The sequence below is a fragment of the Varanus komodoensis genome, unplaced genomic scaffold, assembly GCF_004798865.1.
Source record: "Varanus komodoensis strain SLA01 unplaced genomic scaffold, ASM479886v1 scaffold253, whole genome shotgun sequence".
NCBI classification, from domain to species: domain Eukaryota; kingdom Metazoa; phylum Chordata; class Lepidosauria; order Squamata; family Varanidae; genus Varanus; species Varanus komodoensis.
In genome coordinates this window covers 70,291-88,783 of record NW_025335668.1, presented here as the reverse complement: position 1 = coordinate 88,783, position 18,493 = coordinate 70,291, and the positions used below count along the sequence as shown (strand labels likewise).

The following is an 18,493-nucleotide window of genomic DNA, read 5'->3' as shown; positions in this document are numbered from 1 at the left end:
ACAGATGCACCAAGTGAGCATGTGGGAGTAGAATCATTTTCATTTATATGTTTAGTTTGTTCTTTTAATGACCTCCAATACCCAAATCTCTCCAGGCAGTTCAGAGCCAAACCTAACAGAATAAAAATGCAATACAAAAACACATCTAACATTAAGCAAAACTAAACTAATCCAGCATACAGTAAACTATAATGCCGGATGCAAACCGAATCAGAACGTCCACCATAGCTAACAGCACTTAGAAAGCAGATCCGCTTATGCAGCTGCTGTGGAACCAAAGCACAGGAAGCAAATGCGGAAGGAAGTTGCTTGCCAGAATTGGGAGCTGGAGGACTCGTTAGTAGCTGCCTGGCTTAGTATCCTGCATCTGCTCCAGCTGTGGAAGGGCTGACAGTTGCCCAAATGGGGCCTGTGAGCATTCACTGACCTCCTCATGGGTCCCCTTGTTACTCAGGACCAGGCCAAGCACAGCAGGTGCCTGCAGAATTCATTCCAATCCTACGATGCAAATTGCATGAATGCTCATCAAGGCAGCAGGCTCTGCAGGAATGCTGCAAGGAAATTTCAGAATATACAGGAATGGGAGTAGTGACAGATTTTATTTTCCTGGGCTTCAAGATTACTGCAAATGGTGAATCAAGACAAGAAATTAACTGATGCTTGCTCCTTCGGAAAAAAGCTATGGCAAAGCTGGAAAGAATTCTCAAAAGCACACGGAGCAGCCACCCACAGCATTGGTCCAGCAGGGGGAAATCCTTATTGGTCTCACTTGCTGTGATACACGGATACCCGCAGTAAAGAAGCTGCACTTTCCAATTCGTTGCTGCTTTCGTGCCTCGATTCTTTGCCAGAACAACGAAATATTTCCTAGGAGAAAGGATCAAGGAGAACAGGCCTGACTTTTTCATCGTATTCTTAAACTAGCAAGGCAGCTAGAAAAGCAAGTGCATGCTGGGAATCCCCATATATGGGAGCAAGAAACCACTAGAGAGAATTGATATTTTGTTTTCCCCCAAATGGGGTGTGTGAGTGCATGCTTGAAAGAGGTCCTGGCAAGAAAAGGGAAGCAAAAAACCGAAGAAGGATCCTTCCCATAAGAAACCACACAGCACTCTAATCAGAGGCTGAATTTCCTCCTCCCTCCCTCCCTCCCTCCCTCCCTGCTGCCCTCGTTTCACAAAGGGCAGCATTTGGATCCTCTGAATGTCTGCCTGTGGGCAGCAGAAGGCGGAAACTTCCAGCTCTGAGGTCTACCAATATGGAGAGAAGCTTCTGCCATCATCTGTGCAATAAAATATCAGGAAATCCATAGCCGATCTGTGGATGTCTTGTCCAGCTCTTTGGAGAGTCCTTCCCACATAGCACAGTGAAGTAAGAGCCATCCTTCTTTCTTTCTCTTTTTAGAAAGGATGCAAGTTTTGAAGGCATCAAGGCAAAGGTCACGGGAGGAAGATATACTGCCTTGACTGCGTGCCATCAGTGAAAGGAAGGAGAATGTCAGGACACTGAGGCTGCATGTCAGGACCCTGAGGCTTGACTGCATGTCTTGGGAAGGAGAATGGCAGGACCCTGAGGCTTGACTGCATGTCTTCGGAAGGAGAATGGCAGCACCCTGAGGCTGGATGGGCCAGTGGGCAAGGAGTGCAGGGCACCGATGATCTTCTCAGGAGCACTCCTTGAACTGTGTGACTCAATCTGCTGCAGGTGCTTTTCCCCAGAGAGCTGCCAAATGAGGCTGGGTTTTTGCCTGGATTCAGAGTCACTGCCTCCCACTGTGTGCTTGCACAGTAATACACGGCCGTGTCCTCGGCTTTCAGGTTGTTCATTTGCAGGTACAGCAGGTTGGAGGGGTTGTCCCTGGAGATGGTGAATCGCCCCTTCACAGAGTCTGCATAGTATTGCCTGCTTGCATCACTCCATATGTGTGCAATCCATTCCAGTCCCTTCCCTGGGGCTTGTCGCACCCAGTGCATGCCGTAGTTGCTGAAGGTGAAGCCGGAGGCTCGGCAGGAGAGGCGTAGGGACTCTCCTGGCCTTTTGACATCTCCACCAGACTCCTCCAGTTGGTCCTGAGATTGGACACCTACAGGAGAAGGATTTTTAAATGGATTTTCTGTATGTGTTGCAGCCAAGATACACTACATCCATTTAAGCGAAGGGGGAAGTTTACCTGTAAGAATAGTGTGGAACAAAGCCAAATGGAACAAGAATGTCATTTTTCTTTGCAATAATTCTCTGCAGTTTGAGTGGGAAGTGGTTCTGGTGCAGATGGGTGAGGCTAGTGGTGCAGCAAGAGTGTCTGGTGGATTTAAAGAGGAAACACTCTTTGAAAATTTGCATATGCACTAAGATAAAAGCAGCAACATGGCTCCTTGGAAAGCTGTGACTGGTGTACAGCATGGCTTTCTTAAGAATCCCCTTCTTCAATACTGTGCAGTGTTTGACCAAAATGTACGTAATTCTTTAATTGAATTTCTTTCTGTTCCACCCAATCAACACACTATTCTGTGCAGTTAGCAAAAGAGGAAAATGTAAAGCCCAGAGGTTGGAATTTTGAACACCTGGAATCCCTAGAACAATTGGAACACAGGGCATCTTGGAAAGCACCCATCCAAATATAACCTTAACAGTTGATCCAATGCCTTATTTATTTATTATTTATTTATTCTATTTATTTATTTATTATTTGCATGTCTCAGCCTCACGGGATGGCACACAACACATACAATTAAAAACAAATTCCAGAAAATATCATATAAAAACAAAAACTAAAAAGCGACTGTTAATGATAACATATTAGTTTTTAAAATAGAAATTCAATAAACAGGCTTTAACTTGGCACCAGGCACACCTCTCCAGGCAGCGCATTCGATAATCTGGGCCCCACTGCAGAGAAGGCCCTGCTTTGGGTATTTGTTCTTTTTATCTCCTTTAGTGGGGCCTCCCAGAGCAAAGCCTCTCCCGCAGATCTTAAGGGCCATAAGGGCATGTAAGGGAAGAGGCGCTCCTTCAGGTACCCTGGTCCCAAGCCGTTCCCATAATGGACCTTCTGCCTTCTCATAATGGGCAGACTTAATCTGGCACCAGAAATTCAGTAGAGTTGGAGCAAGGAGAGCCAGAGCCAGGACTCTAGGGGGCCACAACTGAGAAAGTCATCCTCATTGCTGCCACTGACTGGGCCTTCTTTAGAGGTGACCAGCACAGGCAGGCCCCACATCTTGATCTGAGTGTCCAGGTAGGTTGCAGTGGGGAGGGGTGCTCCCTCAACTCTATTGGTCTCAAGGTGAGTAGGGCTGCGTAAGTGAGAACCAGACCTGAAAGGGGCACAGAAGGATATCAGTACCCAATACAATTGAACAAGTTTGGATGTTGCCGGCTTGGCCAGTCCGGTCCTTGTTCTTAATCCAGCTGCCACTTTTTGCACAACCCAGAAGGGGTGTGAGAGGGAGCAGTTTTGTTCAGGAAACCCACCACATTCTGCAGGTTCAGCTTCCCAGTCTCCAGTCCACTTTGCAGTGCCCCCGTTCCTGGTCGATGTGCACCCAGCTGACCAGGAGGCGCTTGCAAGACATGTGTCCCAGTGAGCAACAGTCTTCCATGCTCAGCACTGCTGCAGGCAAGAGCGAGTGGGGATTGAGCTCGGCTGCTTGGGGTAATAGCCAGGGACCTGCTCGCTGCACTCCCTTTCCATGCATGGCACACCTTGTTCTGACTGTCCAGGTAGGTTGCAGTGGGGAGAGGTGCTCCCTCAACTCTCCTGTTCTCAGGGTGAGTGAGGCCTGCATAAGTGAGAACCAGTCCCTGCAACGGGCTCAGAAGATTCTCACTATCCCATAGAAGTGGAGAGTCTTGAGTGTTTTGGCTTTGGCCAGTACAGCCCTTGTTCTCAATCCAGTTGCCACTGGATCCAGGGAAGAGAAGCTTGATGGGAAACAGGGCTGGGAGCACAGGGCTCCCAGGTTCTTAACAGGGACCCTTCATTAATAATCTGATTGCAGCTGCTTCTCCCCTGAGAACTGCAGAAGGAGGCTGGGTTTTTGCCTGGCTTCAGATTCATTTCCTCCCAATGTGTCACTTGCACAGTAATACATGGCTGTGTCCTCGGCTTTCAGGCTGTTCATTTGCAGGTACAGCATGTTGGAGGGGTTGTCCCTGGAGATGGTGAAGCGCCCCTTCACCTTGTCTGCATAGTATTGCTGGCTTCCATCAGACCAGATAATTGCAATCCATTCCAGGCCCTTCCCCGGGGCCTGTCGCACCCAGCTCATGCCATAGCTGCTGAAGGTGAAGCCGGAGGCCCGACAGGAGAGGCGGAGGGATTCCCCGGGTCTTTTCACATCCCCTCCAGACTCCTCCAGTTTTACCTGAGATTGGACACCTGCAAAAGAAGGAGTTTGCAATGAATCTGAGTGATGTGTAGAAGTCTGGCACACACCATCTCCCTGTTGCTGAAAGGGGAGATTTACCTGCAAGAACCGCAGAAAACAAAGCCAGCTGAATGAGTACTGCCATTTTCCCCCTGCGCAACTTGAGTGAGCAGGGATCTAAGGGACCGAGGGTGATATAGCTGGGCAGGCAGAGTGTCTCCTGGACTTAAAGAGGAAGCGGTCTCTGAAAATTTGCATATCAATCAGGATAAAAGCATGCACAAGGTACTTCTGAAATCCATTGCAGGAGGTGGGCATAGTCTTTGCTGATATTCTTCAGTGACATGAAAATGCACCAAGTGGGCAGGTCCAAGAAGAGTCATTTTCATCTATAAGTTCAGATTTTCTTTCTATGACCTCCAACACCCTCATCTCTTAGGGCACTTCACAGCTGAACAGAACACAGAATAAAAATGCCATACCAAAATACATCCATCATTCAAGAAATGTAAAATGATTGAGCATACTGTAAAATAGCAAGGCAGGTTCCAAACCAAATTAAAACAGCTGCCATTGGGAACACCACTTAGAATGCAAGACCTCTTCCGCAGCTGCTGTGGATCCAAAACCAAAGGAGCAAATGTAGCAGACTCTTGATCTGACAACCAGCGTCCTTTCCCATGCCACCTGCCACAGCTTGGTTTGCAGCATTGTGCTGGACGCACAACTTCTCTTCTGTGAGAGTTTCGAGATGTCCTATCAGGTTGACGTGCTTTCTGAGAGAGGGCTGTGCATGGGACAAACTCCTCGAATGATCGAGGGATGGTCTCTGCTGAGGTTCATCCCCACCCTATGCTTGACCAAAGAAAATGGGACAGGGGAATCAGGGGAACATGCAGATTTCTGGGAGTCATGGGGGGTCAGAACTGCTTCTTGAAAAACTAATCCATAAAGCTGCTCCTACATGCATCCATACTGCAGCTTGTCTTTTTGCTTTCTGTGGTCTCTGCTGCCCCAGCTGGTGAGTTTTTTCTAAAGTTACTGCATCCTCTCTCAGTTTTCTAGGTAACAGTCTGGCAGCTCTGCCCTGAACCAAGGTTGAGAAGGATGCTTTTGCAAGAAAGGTGTGTGGGTTGGCTGAGTGAGGAAGCAAGCCAGCCAATGAGAAAGGATGAGGCAAAAGGCTTCTCCATGCAGAGATGAATTCGGGCTGCAGGCATATGCATTGTACATGGCACTCCCTCAAGCATAACCTCCAAGAGGGTCAGGGAGAGTCATTCATCCAACTCTCTGTGCCTCATCATGTAGACTGAGATGGTGTCAGGAATGACTTCTGTGTGGCTTGGCTCACTTGCTGGAGTCACACACATCATGTTTCCTTTGGCTGTGGAGCGGATACCTTGGGCGGAGTTCATGGATTAGTCCTCTGGAGGCAGGAGCACATCACATGGAGCACCCACCCCCAGCATCAGTCCAGTGGGGAGTCATTCACACCCATCACACTTACTATGATACAAGAATCTCACAATTCAGCATGTGCGCTTCCTGATGTGATGCTGTTTTCGTACCTGGATTCTGTGCCAGAACAATTAAATTATTTCCAAGCTGAAGGCAGCAAGGTGAACAGGCCCATCATTTTCACCCTATCATTAAACTGGCATGTCAGCTTCTCTCGACAGCGCATTCCTCCTCATTGTATTTGTTTGCCTCTCACTGGGTCTGAGGGGCTTCCTCTCGGAGGCCATGCTTTGCCTGCAAGAGCAAGTGCCAGATATGGGTGCAAGAAACCCATAGAGACAACTGATATTTTCTTTTCCTGCAGATGTGGTGTGTGAGTGCATGCGCAAAATACCTCCTGGCTAGAAAAACTAAAACAAACAACTGAAGAAGTATCTTTTCCATTTGCAACTTCACACCACCAAACTCTGAGGCTGAATTCCCCCCCCCCTTCGTTTAACAAAGAGCATAATTTTGGATCCTGCAAATGCCTGCAGTGGGAAGCAGAAGGAGGAAGCTTCCAGGACAAAAGTCTTTTTAAAAAGGAGAAGAGTCTTGAAGACATTCAGTCAACGGCTTGACAAGGAGGAGGTATGGCCTTCACTGCATGCCATCAGTCATAGGAAGGAGAATGGTGGGACCCTGAGGAAGAAGGGAAGAGAGACTTGATGGGAAACTGGACTGGGAGCACAGGAGTCCTGAATTCTTCTCAGCAATGCTCCATGAGCTGTGTGACTCAATCCGCTGCAGTGCATCTCCCCAGAGAGCTGCCAGAATGAGGATGGGTTTTTGCCTGGCTTCAGATTCATTTCATCCCAGTGTGTGTCTTGCACAGTAATAAATGGCCGTGTCCTCGGATTTCTGGCTGTTCATTTGTAGGAACAGCATGCTGGCAGGGTTGTCTCTGGAGATGGTGAAGTGCCCCTTCACCGAGTCTGCATAGAGTTGTGGGCTCCCATCATGCCTTTTGTACGCAACCCATTCTGGTCCCATCCATGGGGCTTGTCGCACCCAGCTCATGTAGTAGCTGCTGAAGGTGAAGCCAGAGGCTTGACCAGAGAGGCGGAGGGACTCCTCGGGCCTTTTCACGTCCCCTCCAGACTTGTCCAGTTGGACTTGAGATTGGACACCTGCAAGAAAATGATTAAAAAATGGATGTTTTGTATATCTTGCAATCAAGCAACTCTCCATACATTGAATAAAGGGGGAAGTTTACCTGTTGTTATAATGTAAAACACAGCAAACTGAAAGAAAAATGTCATTTTTCCAGTGCAAGAATTCTCTGTGGTTTGAGGGCAAAGTGGTCCCAGTGCAGAGCGGTGAGGTTAGTGGAGCAGTGAGAGTGCCTGGTGGATTTAAAAACACTCTTTGAAAATTTGCATATGCTCTAAGATAAAAGCACCAACATGACTCCTTGGAAATCTATGAATGGAGGCCAGCATGGCTTTCCCAAGAATGCACTTCTTCAATATGGCACAATATTTGACCAAAATGTATGTGATTCTTCGATTGATTTTCTTTCTATTCCACCCAATCAAAACTGTTCTGTGTAGTTAGCAAAAGAGGAGAATGTAAAGTCCAGATTTTGGAATTTTGTACATCTGGAATCCCTAAGACAATTGGAACACAGGGCACCTTGGATGACATCCATCAAAATATAAAATTAAGAGCTGATCCAATGCCTTCTCATAACAGACAGACTTAATCTGGCACTGGAAATTCAGAATAGATGGAGTAAGGCGAGCCAGAGCCAGGATTCTAGGGCACCACCACCGAGAAAGTCATCCTCATTGCTGAAATTCAATAAAAAGTTTTTAACTCGGCACCAGGCACACCTCTCCAGGCAGCGCATTCGACAATCTGGGCGCCACGGCAGAGAAGGCCCTTATTCGGGTAGTTGTTCCTTTTATCTCCTTTAGTGGGGCCTCCCAGAGCAAAGCCTCTCCTGCAGATCTTAAGGGCCATGAGGACATGAAAGGTAAGAGGCGCTCCTTCAGGTACTCTTTTCCCAAGCTGTTCTCATAATGGACTGACTTAATCTGGCACCAGAAATTCAGTAGAGTTGGAGCAAGGCAAGCCAGAGCAAGGACTCTAGGGGGCCACAACCGAGAAAGTCATCCCCATTGCTGGCACTGACTGGGTCTTCTTTAGAGGTGACCAGCACAGGCAGGCCCCACATCTTGATCTGAGTGTCCAGGTAGGTTGCAGTGGGGAGGGGTGCTCCCTCAACTCTATTGGTCTCAAGGTGAGTAGAGCTGCGTAAGTGAGAACCAGACTTGAAAGGGGCACAGAAGGATATCGGTACCCAATACAACTGAAGCACTTTGGATGTTGCTGGCTTGTCCACTCCAGTCCTTATTCCCAATCCAGTTGCCACTGGATCCAGGGAAGAGAAGCTTGATGGAAACAGGGCTGGGAGCACAGGGCTCCCAAGTTCTTAGCAGGGACCCTCCATTAATAATCTGACTCAATGAACTGCAGCTGCTTCTCCCCAGAGAGCTGCCAAATGAGGCTGGGTTTTTGCCAGGCTTCAGATTCATTTCCTCCCAATGTGTCTCTTGCACAGTAATACACAGCTGTGTCCTCAGCTTTCAGGTTGTTCATTTGCAGGTACAGCATGTTGGAGGGGTTGTCTCTGGAGATGGTGAATCGCCCCTTCACCTTGTCTGCATAGTATTGCTGGCTCCCGTCATACCAGATAATTGCAATCCATTCCAGTCCCTTCCCCGGGGCCTGTCGCACCCAGTTCATGCCGTAGCTGCTGAAGGTGAAGCCGGAGGCCCGACAGGAGAGGCGGAGGGATTCCCCGGGTCTTTTCACATCCCCTCCAGACTCCTCCAGTTTTACCTGAGATTGGACACCTGCAAGAGAAGGAGTTTGCAATGAATCTGAGTGATGTGTAGAAGTCTGGCACACACCATCTCCCTGTTGCTGAAAGGGGAGATTTACCTGCAAGAACCGCAGAAAACAAAGCCAGCTGAATGAGTACTGCCATTTTCCCCCTGCGCAACTTGAGTGAGCAGGGATCCAAGGGACAGAGAGTGATATAGCTGGGCAGGCAGAGTGCCTCCTGGACTTAAAGAGGAAGCGGTCTCTGAAAATTTGCATATCAATCAGGATAAAAGCATGCACAAGGTACTTCTGAAATCCATTGCAGGAGGTGGGCATAGTCTTTGCTGATATTCTTCAGTGACATGAAAATGCACCAAGTGGGCAGGTCCAAGAAGAGTCATTTTCATCTATAAGTTCAGATTTTCTTTCTATGACCTCCAAATCCCTCCTGCCTTAGGGCACTTCACAGCTGAACAGAACACAGAATAAAAATGCAATACAAAAATACATCCAACATTCAAGAAATCTAAACTAATCAAGCTTACTTTAAAATAGTAAGGCAGGTTCCAAACCAAATTAAAACAGCTGCCATTGGGAACACCACTTAGAACTCAAGACCTCTTCCGCAGCTGCTGTGGATCCAAAACCAAAGGAGCAAAAGTAGCAGACTGTTGAGTTGACAATGAGCATCCTTTCCCATGCCACCTGCCACAGCTTGGTTTGCAACATTGTGCTGGATGCACAACTTCTGCGAGGGTTTCGAGATGTCCTATCAGGTTGACTTGCTTTCTGAGAGAGGGCTGTGCATGGGACAAACTCCACGAATGATCGAGGGATGGACACTGCTGAGTTTGAGCCCCACACTTAGCTTGACCAAAGGAAATGGCTGGTTTCTGCATAGACTGGCTGGCTCCCATCAGGGTTTGTGTATGCAAACCTTTAAAGGCCCTTTCTAAGAGGTTGCCGCAGCCAGTTCATGCTGTAGAGCAGGGTCCTCAAAGTCTTTTAGCAGGAGGCCAGTTGAAAGGTGCAGGGGATGGATGCAGGCCTCCAAGGAGGTGTGAGTGGGGGGGGGTGTGGGCCGGAGCTAGGGTGTGCGCATGGGCATGCACGCCTTGCAAGGTGGAGGCTTGCTCACAAGGAGATCCATTTCTTCGAGCGAGTCCAAAGTGACCTCCACACGGGCAAGTCCGTGCTTCGCCACACATGTGCTCGTGCACATGGTGAGTCCATAACCACTACAGGAGACCAGATAAATGGGCATGGTGGGCCAGATCTGGCCCACGGGCCGAGATTTGTGGACCCATGCTGTAGAGGTTGAAGGTGAAACCAGAGGCTTGGCAGGAGATATGGAGGGACTCCCCTGGCCTTCGGGAATCCTCTCCAGACTCAACCTTTCAGACCTCTGACTGCATGCCTACACGGAAACGATGTTTAACAGACTTGGTATATATTTTGACATCTAGCACATCTGTGCTGGTGAGTGGAGGAATTTTCTTCCCAGAGCTGCTGAGATGAAAGCAAGTTGGGTCCAACCTGTCATTTTCTGCCGCCACCTCTGCCTCAGTCCTTGGGCTTCCACCATGAATGCCTGGCCATGTGCGTGGCTCCTTTGACTGCAGAATGACTCCTGTGAAGTCCCTGAAAGGAGAAAGTGCTGTGATCTGCCGTGCAATGCAGTGAAACGAGGGCGTCAGGAGAGCATCCACCTTTCTTTTCTGATCTCCTCTGCATGGAGAAATAGATGGATGCTTGCTCTGGCTTTGGGGAAGCACCGGTGTGAGTGTGTGTTTGTTCAGTTGTGTGTGTTGGTAATTTCTCCTTTGCTCTGTCTTCCTCTGTGTATACACTGCATGATTCAGTGTGCCTAAGGCTGAATATCATTACCTCTCTGCGTTTCTTTCTCCCTCACGCACACACACAGAGAGAGGCATCTAGGCTTAAGAGAGCAAATTGGGGGTGCATGTACTCTTGTTCTTTATTTGGTTTTGAGAATTCCCAAGCTGTATTGCACAGTCAGGCACTTGAAGAGCAGCCAGACTGTCAGCAAATTCTCTAGTGTATTGTGTCTGCTTTGCTTTGGTCTGGTTTAGTTCCCCAGATGGGGAGGGAATAGTGGGAAAGGTCTGCCCCTCTAGATTCCTTTCTGTGCCTCAGCTGAGGAAGGAGAATCAGGGGAAAAGGCAGAAGTCTTGGGGTCATGAGGGAGTCAGAACGCTCCATAACGCTCCTCCTCTGTATTTATTCTGGAGCTTGGCGTTTTGCTTTCTGTGGTCTCTGCTGCCCCCTCTGGAGAATTTATTCAAGGGTTGATGAATTCCCCCACCGTCCTCAGAGGTCTAGTGGGATCCTTCTCAATGTGTCCATTGCACAGTAATGCAGACAGTAGCTCAGGCTTTCTATCTGCAGGAAGAAGGTGCAGCTGCCTTTGGGGGCTTGGAGTCCCCCTGGGACTCCAGGTGAGAAGCCATTTCCTCCAGAGTTGTAGTAGCTAACCAGACCCTCCATTACTTCAACTGTCTGTTGTGGGATTCTGCTCATGCAGCAGCTCTGAACATCAAACCCCATGACGGCAGTGATTGTTCTATGCGATTCTCTGGGTGGTTTCACTCCTGGATGGGTCTGGGCTGATGTCCTGGCAAAGCATGCCAGCTGGCTTTCCAGAGTCGATGAGGAGTGCTGGAGCACACAGAAGTGGCATGCCTTTTCTTACAGGGCAATGCAGCATCAGGTAGAACTGAAAAACACCTCCTGAATTCCCCGAGGAGGAACCTATGAGCAATCTATTTGCACCCTCCTGGAATTCAGGTTACTGGCCCCCATCGAGCTCTCCACTCTCCAGGTCACCCAGGACCGTATCTGACTCAATGATAGCAGAGCAAGAGAACAGACAGTCTGCAGCCCTGGGGCATCTCCAATTCAAATTCCCAAAAGGCACTTGGATGGAGAAAGATGGTTGCCCTAGATCCACAGGCTCAGGGCCTGCTGATAAGGGAGGGGGGGATGAGGAGGAGGGGGCTGGAAATGTGTCCCAATTCCAGATGTTGAGTTGAGAAAAGTGGAGGAACGTGTCTCAAGGGACGACTCCCCAAGAACACAGGCAGCTTCTGGAAAGATGTAAGGTTGGTTCAAGGGGGTTGAAACAGGGCAATTTCTCAGGAAGAGACGGGCCTGGTACAGATGCTTAGCCCACGATTTGACTTTGTGCGCAGATGAGGGTCCAAGAAGAGGAGAAGTGCTCACTTTTGGAAGGCTCCTCCCGAAGTGATGGGGCCCAGGCCTGTTCACATGGGGAGTTCCTGGACATCACTACTAGATTGGGTTATGGACCCACTCTGCACATGCTGAGAGATTCTGTCTGGGCGTTTATGCTTCTTGAAAGCACTTTGGCCAGTAAAGTATGTTTTTTCACCAAAGTTTTGTGGGTTTGATGTGTGAAGAAAGGAAGCCAGCTCGGGATGAAGGATGAAGCAAAAAGCATCTTCATTCCTAGATTACTTAACCACAACCACAGCCTATGTCCAGTGGATAGATATACAAATGTGTCACACACACTGTGCTACAAGAATACCCACAAAGGAGCATGTGCACTTTCTGATGAACTGTCTGACTCAATCCACTGCAGCTGCATCTTCCCAGAGAGCTGATGAGTGAGGCTGGGTTTTTGCCTGGCTTCAGATTCATTTCCTCCCGCTGTGTCTCTTGCACAGTAATACAGGGCCGTGTCCTCGGCTTTCAGGTTGTTCATTTGCAGGAACAGCATGTTGGAGGGGTTGTCCCTGGAGATGGTGAAGCGCTCCTTCACCTTGTCTGCATAGTATTGTTGGCTCCCATCACACCAGATAATTGCAATCCATTCCAGGCCCTTCCCCGGGTATTGTTGCACCCAGCTCATGCCGTAGTCGCTGAAGGTGAAGCCAGAGGCCCGACAGGAGAGGCGGAGGGATTCCCCGGGTCTTTTCACATCCCCTCCAGACTCCTCCAGATTGACCTGAGATTGGACACCTGCAAGAGAAGGATTTTTAAATGGATCTGAGCAATGTGTGGAAGCCTGGCCCTCACCACCTCCTTTTTGGTGAAAGGGGAGATTTACCTGCAAGAACTGAAGAAAACAAAGCCAGCTAAATGAATACTGCCATTTCCCTCTGCAAAATTTGAGTGAGCAGGGCTCCTGGGTGCAGAAGGTGATGTAGCTGGGCTGGGCGAGAGTCTCCTGTACTTAAAGAGGAGGAGGTCTCTCAAAATTTGCATATGTATCAGGATAAAAGCATGCACAAAAGTCTTCTGAAATCCATTGCTGGAGGTGGGCATAGTCTTCACAGACCTTGTTCGCTGATATACAAATGCACCAAGTGAGCAGGTTCAAGCAGAATCTTTTTCATTTATATGTTTAGTTTGTTCTTTTAATGACCTCCAATACTCAAATCTCTCAGAACAGATCACAGTCGAACAGAACACAGAATAAAAATGCAATACATAAATACAGCTAACATTAAACTAAACTAAACTAATCCAGCATACAGTAAACTGTCAAACCAGATTCAAACCAAATCAGAACAGCTGCCATAGCTAACAGCACTTGCAAAGCAAGACCACTACTGCAGCTGCTGTGGAACAAAAACCAAAGGAGCAAAACTAGCAGAGTTTTGAATTGGAAAAGGAGTGTCTTTTCTCATGCCTCCTGCAGCTACCTCATGTGAAACATGCTGGATGCACACTTTTTCATCTGTGAGAGTTTCGAGACTTCCTCTCAGCCTTCCTTGCTTTCTATGAGAGGGCTGTATATGGGGCAAACTCCACAACTGATCGAGGGATGGACTCTGCTGAGGTTCATCCCCACCCTAAGCTTGACCAAAGGAAATGGGACAGGGAAATCAGGGGGACGTGCAGATTTCTGGGGGTCATGGGTGAGTCAGAACTGCTTCCTTGAAAAACTAATCCATAAAGCTCCTCCTACATGCATCCATTCTGCAGCTTGACTTCATCCATTTAAGCGAAGTGGGAATTTTACCTTCAAGAACAGTGTAAAATAACGCAAAATTATATAATAATGTCATTTTCCCCCTACAATAATTCTCTTTGGTTTGAGTGCAAAGCAGTCCCAGTGCAGAGGGGTGAGGTTAGTGGGGCAGTGAGAGTGTCTGGTGGATTTAAAGAGGAACCAGTCTTTGAAAATTTGCATATGCCCCAAGATAAGAGCATAACATGGTTCCTTGGAAATCCACAAGATTTTATTTTCTTGGGCTCCAGGATCATTGCAGATGGCAACTGCAGACAAGAGATTAAAAATTGCTTGCTCCTTGGGAGTATAGCTATGACAAAGCTAGACATCATACTAAAAAGCAGAGACATCACCCTACCAACAACAGTTTGTATAGTCAAACCTATAGTTTCCCCAATTGTAATTTACAGTTGTGAGAGTTGAACTATAAGGAAGATTGAGAGCTGAAGAATTGACACTTTTGAATTGTGGTGCTGGAGAAGACTCCTGTGAGTCCCTTGGACTTCAAAGAGATCAAATCAGTCAATCATAAAGTAAATCAACCAACCGCTTTTTAGATGGTTGGCTACTAAAGCTGAAGCTCAAATACTTTGCCCCACTAATGGGAAGGAAGGACTCACTGGAAAAGACCCTGATGCTGGGAACGATTGAAGGCAAAAGAAGGGGACGGCAGTGAATGAAATGGTTAGATTGAGTCATGGATGCATTGATCATGCATTTTGGTGATCTCTGGGAAATTGTGGAGGACAGGCAGGGCTGGCATGCTATGGTCCATGTGGTCATGAAGAGTCCGCACAACCTTGGGACTGAACAGCAACAACAATATGCAGGAATCAGGCTTCTTTGTTCAGGTTGCAGCATTGCTGGGCCACTAGAAGGAGCTCGCAGATGGCCCTCTGTACCACCAAAGCCACCTGGAACAAATCTGACAGAGGTGGCTCATGGTCCAAACCCAAGATATGAAGCTGCTCCATCAACAGGAGAGCAACTTCATCTGGAACAGGCTGAATTCCCTCATCCAGAGCAGGTACTCCAGATCCAGAGGGATCTGGACGGACTAGGGAAGTGGGCAGGGGACAACAGGATGGTTTTCAATGAGGATAAGTGCAAAGTCTTGCACTTGGGGCATAGGAATAGGTGTCATAAATACTTATACCTAAAATAAATATGTTAGGGGACACATGGCTGGAGAGCAGCACTTTTGAAAGGGAGAGTCCAGTGAGCAGAGCAAGATCCCCCATGCACCACTTGTGGAGCTGACAGTCCAAGTAGTCCCTACTTCCAAAACAGCCAGGTGTCCTAGATGGTTGCCAGGGCTGATATTGGAAGCCACTGAGAACTCCAGAAGAACTTAGAGGGTCAGACTACCTTTCTCTTCATTGGCATAGGCCACCATGCAAGGATGGATGAACTGATCCAGATGAAGGGCTACTGTAAGATTTTTAAACAGGAAGTTTAATTTTCAATTTTAACCATGATTGAACTAACAGATATTGATAACACATATTGCAATCATTTTTAATGTATTTAAGTAACATATGGACTGCACCGTCAATACATTTTTGGATCCTGAATGGATCCTCCTGTGGGAGGCAGGATGAGAACAGTTCTGATCCAAGACCCACTTTTAGGAAGAGAAGCTTCTGCCCTCATGTAAAAGATGAAATATCAGGAGAACCATGAGCAAGAAAGTGAGACTCGCTTTTAATGCTTTCACACGAAATTTGCAGAAGAACTGCATCTGTTTCATGCCATGGGCTTGAACATAGAAAGTGGTAGACACTGGAGCAGATGGGAAGCTGGACCTGATTAGCCTTTGGACTGAAAAAGTAGTCAATGAATAGATGCTGCCCCTTACAAGTAAGATTCAGTCCACTGCAGCTGCATCAGTTCAGAGACTGTCAGAATGAAGAGGGGTTTTTGCCCGGTTTCACGTTCATGTCTTCTCACTGTGGGATCTCTTGCACAGTAATATATTCCAGTATCCTCAGCCTTCAGGCTGTTCATTTGGAGGTACAGCATGTTGGAGGGGTTGTTGCTTGAGATGGTAAAGCGCCCCTTCACCTTGTCTGAATAGTATGGATAGTTGCTAGCAAGCCATAGCCTTGCAATCCATTCCAATCCTTTTCCAGGGGCTTGTCTCACCCAGTTCATGCCATAACTGGTGAAAGTGAAGCCAGATGCTTGGCAGGAGAGACGGAGGGACTCCCCAGGCCTTTTCACATCCCCTCCAGACTCGACCAGTTGCACCTCTGATTGGACAGCTAAAGAAAAAGAATTTTTAAATGAACATAATGTATACATGGAAATCATCACACCACATCCCCTTATGTGTTTGGAGAAATTTACCTCCAAGAACTGCTGAAAATAAAGTCAGTTGAATTAATATTGTCATTTCCCCTTTAAATTGTTTGAGTGGTTTGAGTCTAAACCTGTCCCAAGTAAACAGGGGTGTTGCAGCTGGGACAGTGATAGGGTATGGTGGTATTTATAGAAAACCATCTCTGAAAATTTGCATATGTATCAAGATAAAAGTTGCAACTTAGCCCTTTTGGAAGCAATGGGTGGAGGCAGGAATGGGCTCTCTAATGACCCACTCAATTACTAAACTCCATTAAAACTTTCTGCAAAAAAGGCCAGTTTTGCAACCAAATTACAACAGCTAATGCCAGTTAGAACATACATCCTTTTAAACCTTTTAAACATACATCTGGACCCATTTCAGTCTGGCTTCAGACCTGGGTACGGTACTGAATCTGCTTTGGTAACCCTGTATGATGACCTGTGCAGGGAGAGAGACAGGGGGAGTGAGTCCCTGTTGGTTCTCCTGGACCTCTCAGCAGCTTTCGATACCATCAACCATGGTATCCTTCTGGATAGGCTAGCAGGATTGGGGGTCGGAGGCACTGCTTTGTGGTGCTTCCGCTTCTATCTGAATGGCAGATTCCAGAAGGTGGTGCTGGGGAACTATGGCTCTGTGCCTTGGCAATTATGCCATGGAGTTCCGCAGGGGTCCATTTTGTCCCCCTTGCTATTCAACATCTACATGAAACCGCTGGGAGAGGTCATCAGGAGGTGTGAGCTGCAGAATCATCAGTATGCTGATGATACCCCGCTCTACCTCTCATTTTCAACCAATCCAGGTGAGGCAGTGGCTGTACTGAACCGGTGCCTGGCCGAGGTAATGGGCTGGATGAGGGCCAATAAACTGAAGCTCAATCCAGATAAGATGGAGATCCTGTTGGTGGGTGGTTCAGGCTTTGGGGTAGGGGACTTGGACCTTGACCTGAATGGGGTTGCACTCCCTCTTAGGGACAAGGTTCGCAGCTTGGGAGTGCTCCTCGACCCAGAGCTGTCATTAGAAGCTCAGGTGATGGTGGTGGTGAGGAGTGCTTTCCTTCAGCTACGGCTGATCCATCAGCTGCGTCCCTACCTGGAGAACGATTGTCTGGCGACAGTGACACATGCACTGGTAACTTCCTGATTAGACTTCTGTAACGCACTCTACATGGAGCTACCCTTGAAGATGGCCCGGATACTTCAATTGGTGCAAAACAGAGCTGCCAGGTTGATGAAGGGGACTAGGCATTGTTCTCATATAACCCCAGTCCTCCGTCAGCTTCACTCACTTCCCATTGAAGTCTGGGCCCAATGCAAGGTGTTGGTTATCACCTATAAAGCCCTCAACAGCTTGGAACCTGGCAATCTAAAGGAGTGCTTGTGTCCATATATGCCCTCCTGTCCCTTGAGATTGGCAGCAGAGGCCCTTCTCCAGGAACCCTCCATGAAAGATATTAGGAGGGTGAGTACCCAGAGGAGGGTCTTCTCTGCGGTGGCACCCCACCTATGGAATGCACTTCCCAGAGAGGTCCACCTGGCACCGTCGTTATTTGTTTTTTGGCGCCAGGCCAAGACCTTTTTATTTAAAAGTTATTTTAATTGTTAATTTATTGATTGTATTTATTGGGTTTTTATGTATGTGCCAAGATGTTTCCAGATTTTAAGGCTAATTATGTAATTGTTTATTTATGCTGTAAGCCACCCTGAGGCTTTTTGCGAATAGGGCAGCATAGAAATTGTTTAAATAAATAAATAAAACCACTTTCATAGCACTTGGATATGTTATTCAGAGCTGTCCTAAGTATCCTGTCAAAGAGAACAGTCTTAACTTGGTAATGCCTGGACAGTAGAGTTTATTTATTTATGTATTTATTTATTAAAACATTTTTATGCTGCCCCATTCTCTGAAGCCTCGGGGCAGCTTACAACAATAAATTAAAACATCAGAAATAACCTGGCACCTGGCAGTCCCCAGCAGGGATATTAGGGGGCCACCACCGAAAGGACCCTCCTCATTGTTCCCACCAACCTATCCTCCTTCATATTTGACAGTAGGATGGAGGCCTCACAAGTTGACCCAAGAATCCAGGTAGCTTGCAGTTGGGAGAGGTCCCTACATCCATGATGGAAAGGAGAAATAGAGTTGCATGTAGTGGTGTTCTGATAACAATGTGTCCAAAGCTCTTGAGGGACCCACTCAGTGGATTCATGTGCATATGAAATAGCATGTGGGACATTCAAAAAGAAACTGGACAGCCATCTGAGTGGGGTGGTGTAAATTGGTGTCCTGCAACAGCAACGGGTTGGACTCGATGGCCTTCATCGCCCCTTCCAACTCTTCTGTTCTATGAATCTACAAGAGTAAACCTTGAGAATCTCCATACTGGAAGTGTCCAAGAGGCTGAGCAGTATTGCCCAAGCACCACCTTCTGTGACTGGCCATCCAAGTAGGAGC

General features: G+C 47.6%; 2 gene segments (V, D, J or C); both read right to left on the bottom strand.

Annotated features, from left to right (window-relative positions):
* Positions 1-3,980: 3,980 nt before the first annotated feature.
* LOC123024882 lies at positions 3,981-4,566 on the bottom strand. The segment is given in 2 exon segments: positions 3,981-4,378; positions 4,467-4,566. Coding segments are annotated over 2 exon segments (444 nt in total).
* Positions 4,567-8,318: 3,752 nt separating this feature from the next.
* Positions 8,319-8,917, bottom strand: LOC123024881. The segment is given in 2 exon segments: positions 8,319-8,725; positions 8,814-8,917. Coding segments are annotated over 2 exon segments (453 nt in total).
* Positions 8,918-18,493: the final 9,576 nt, after the last annotated feature.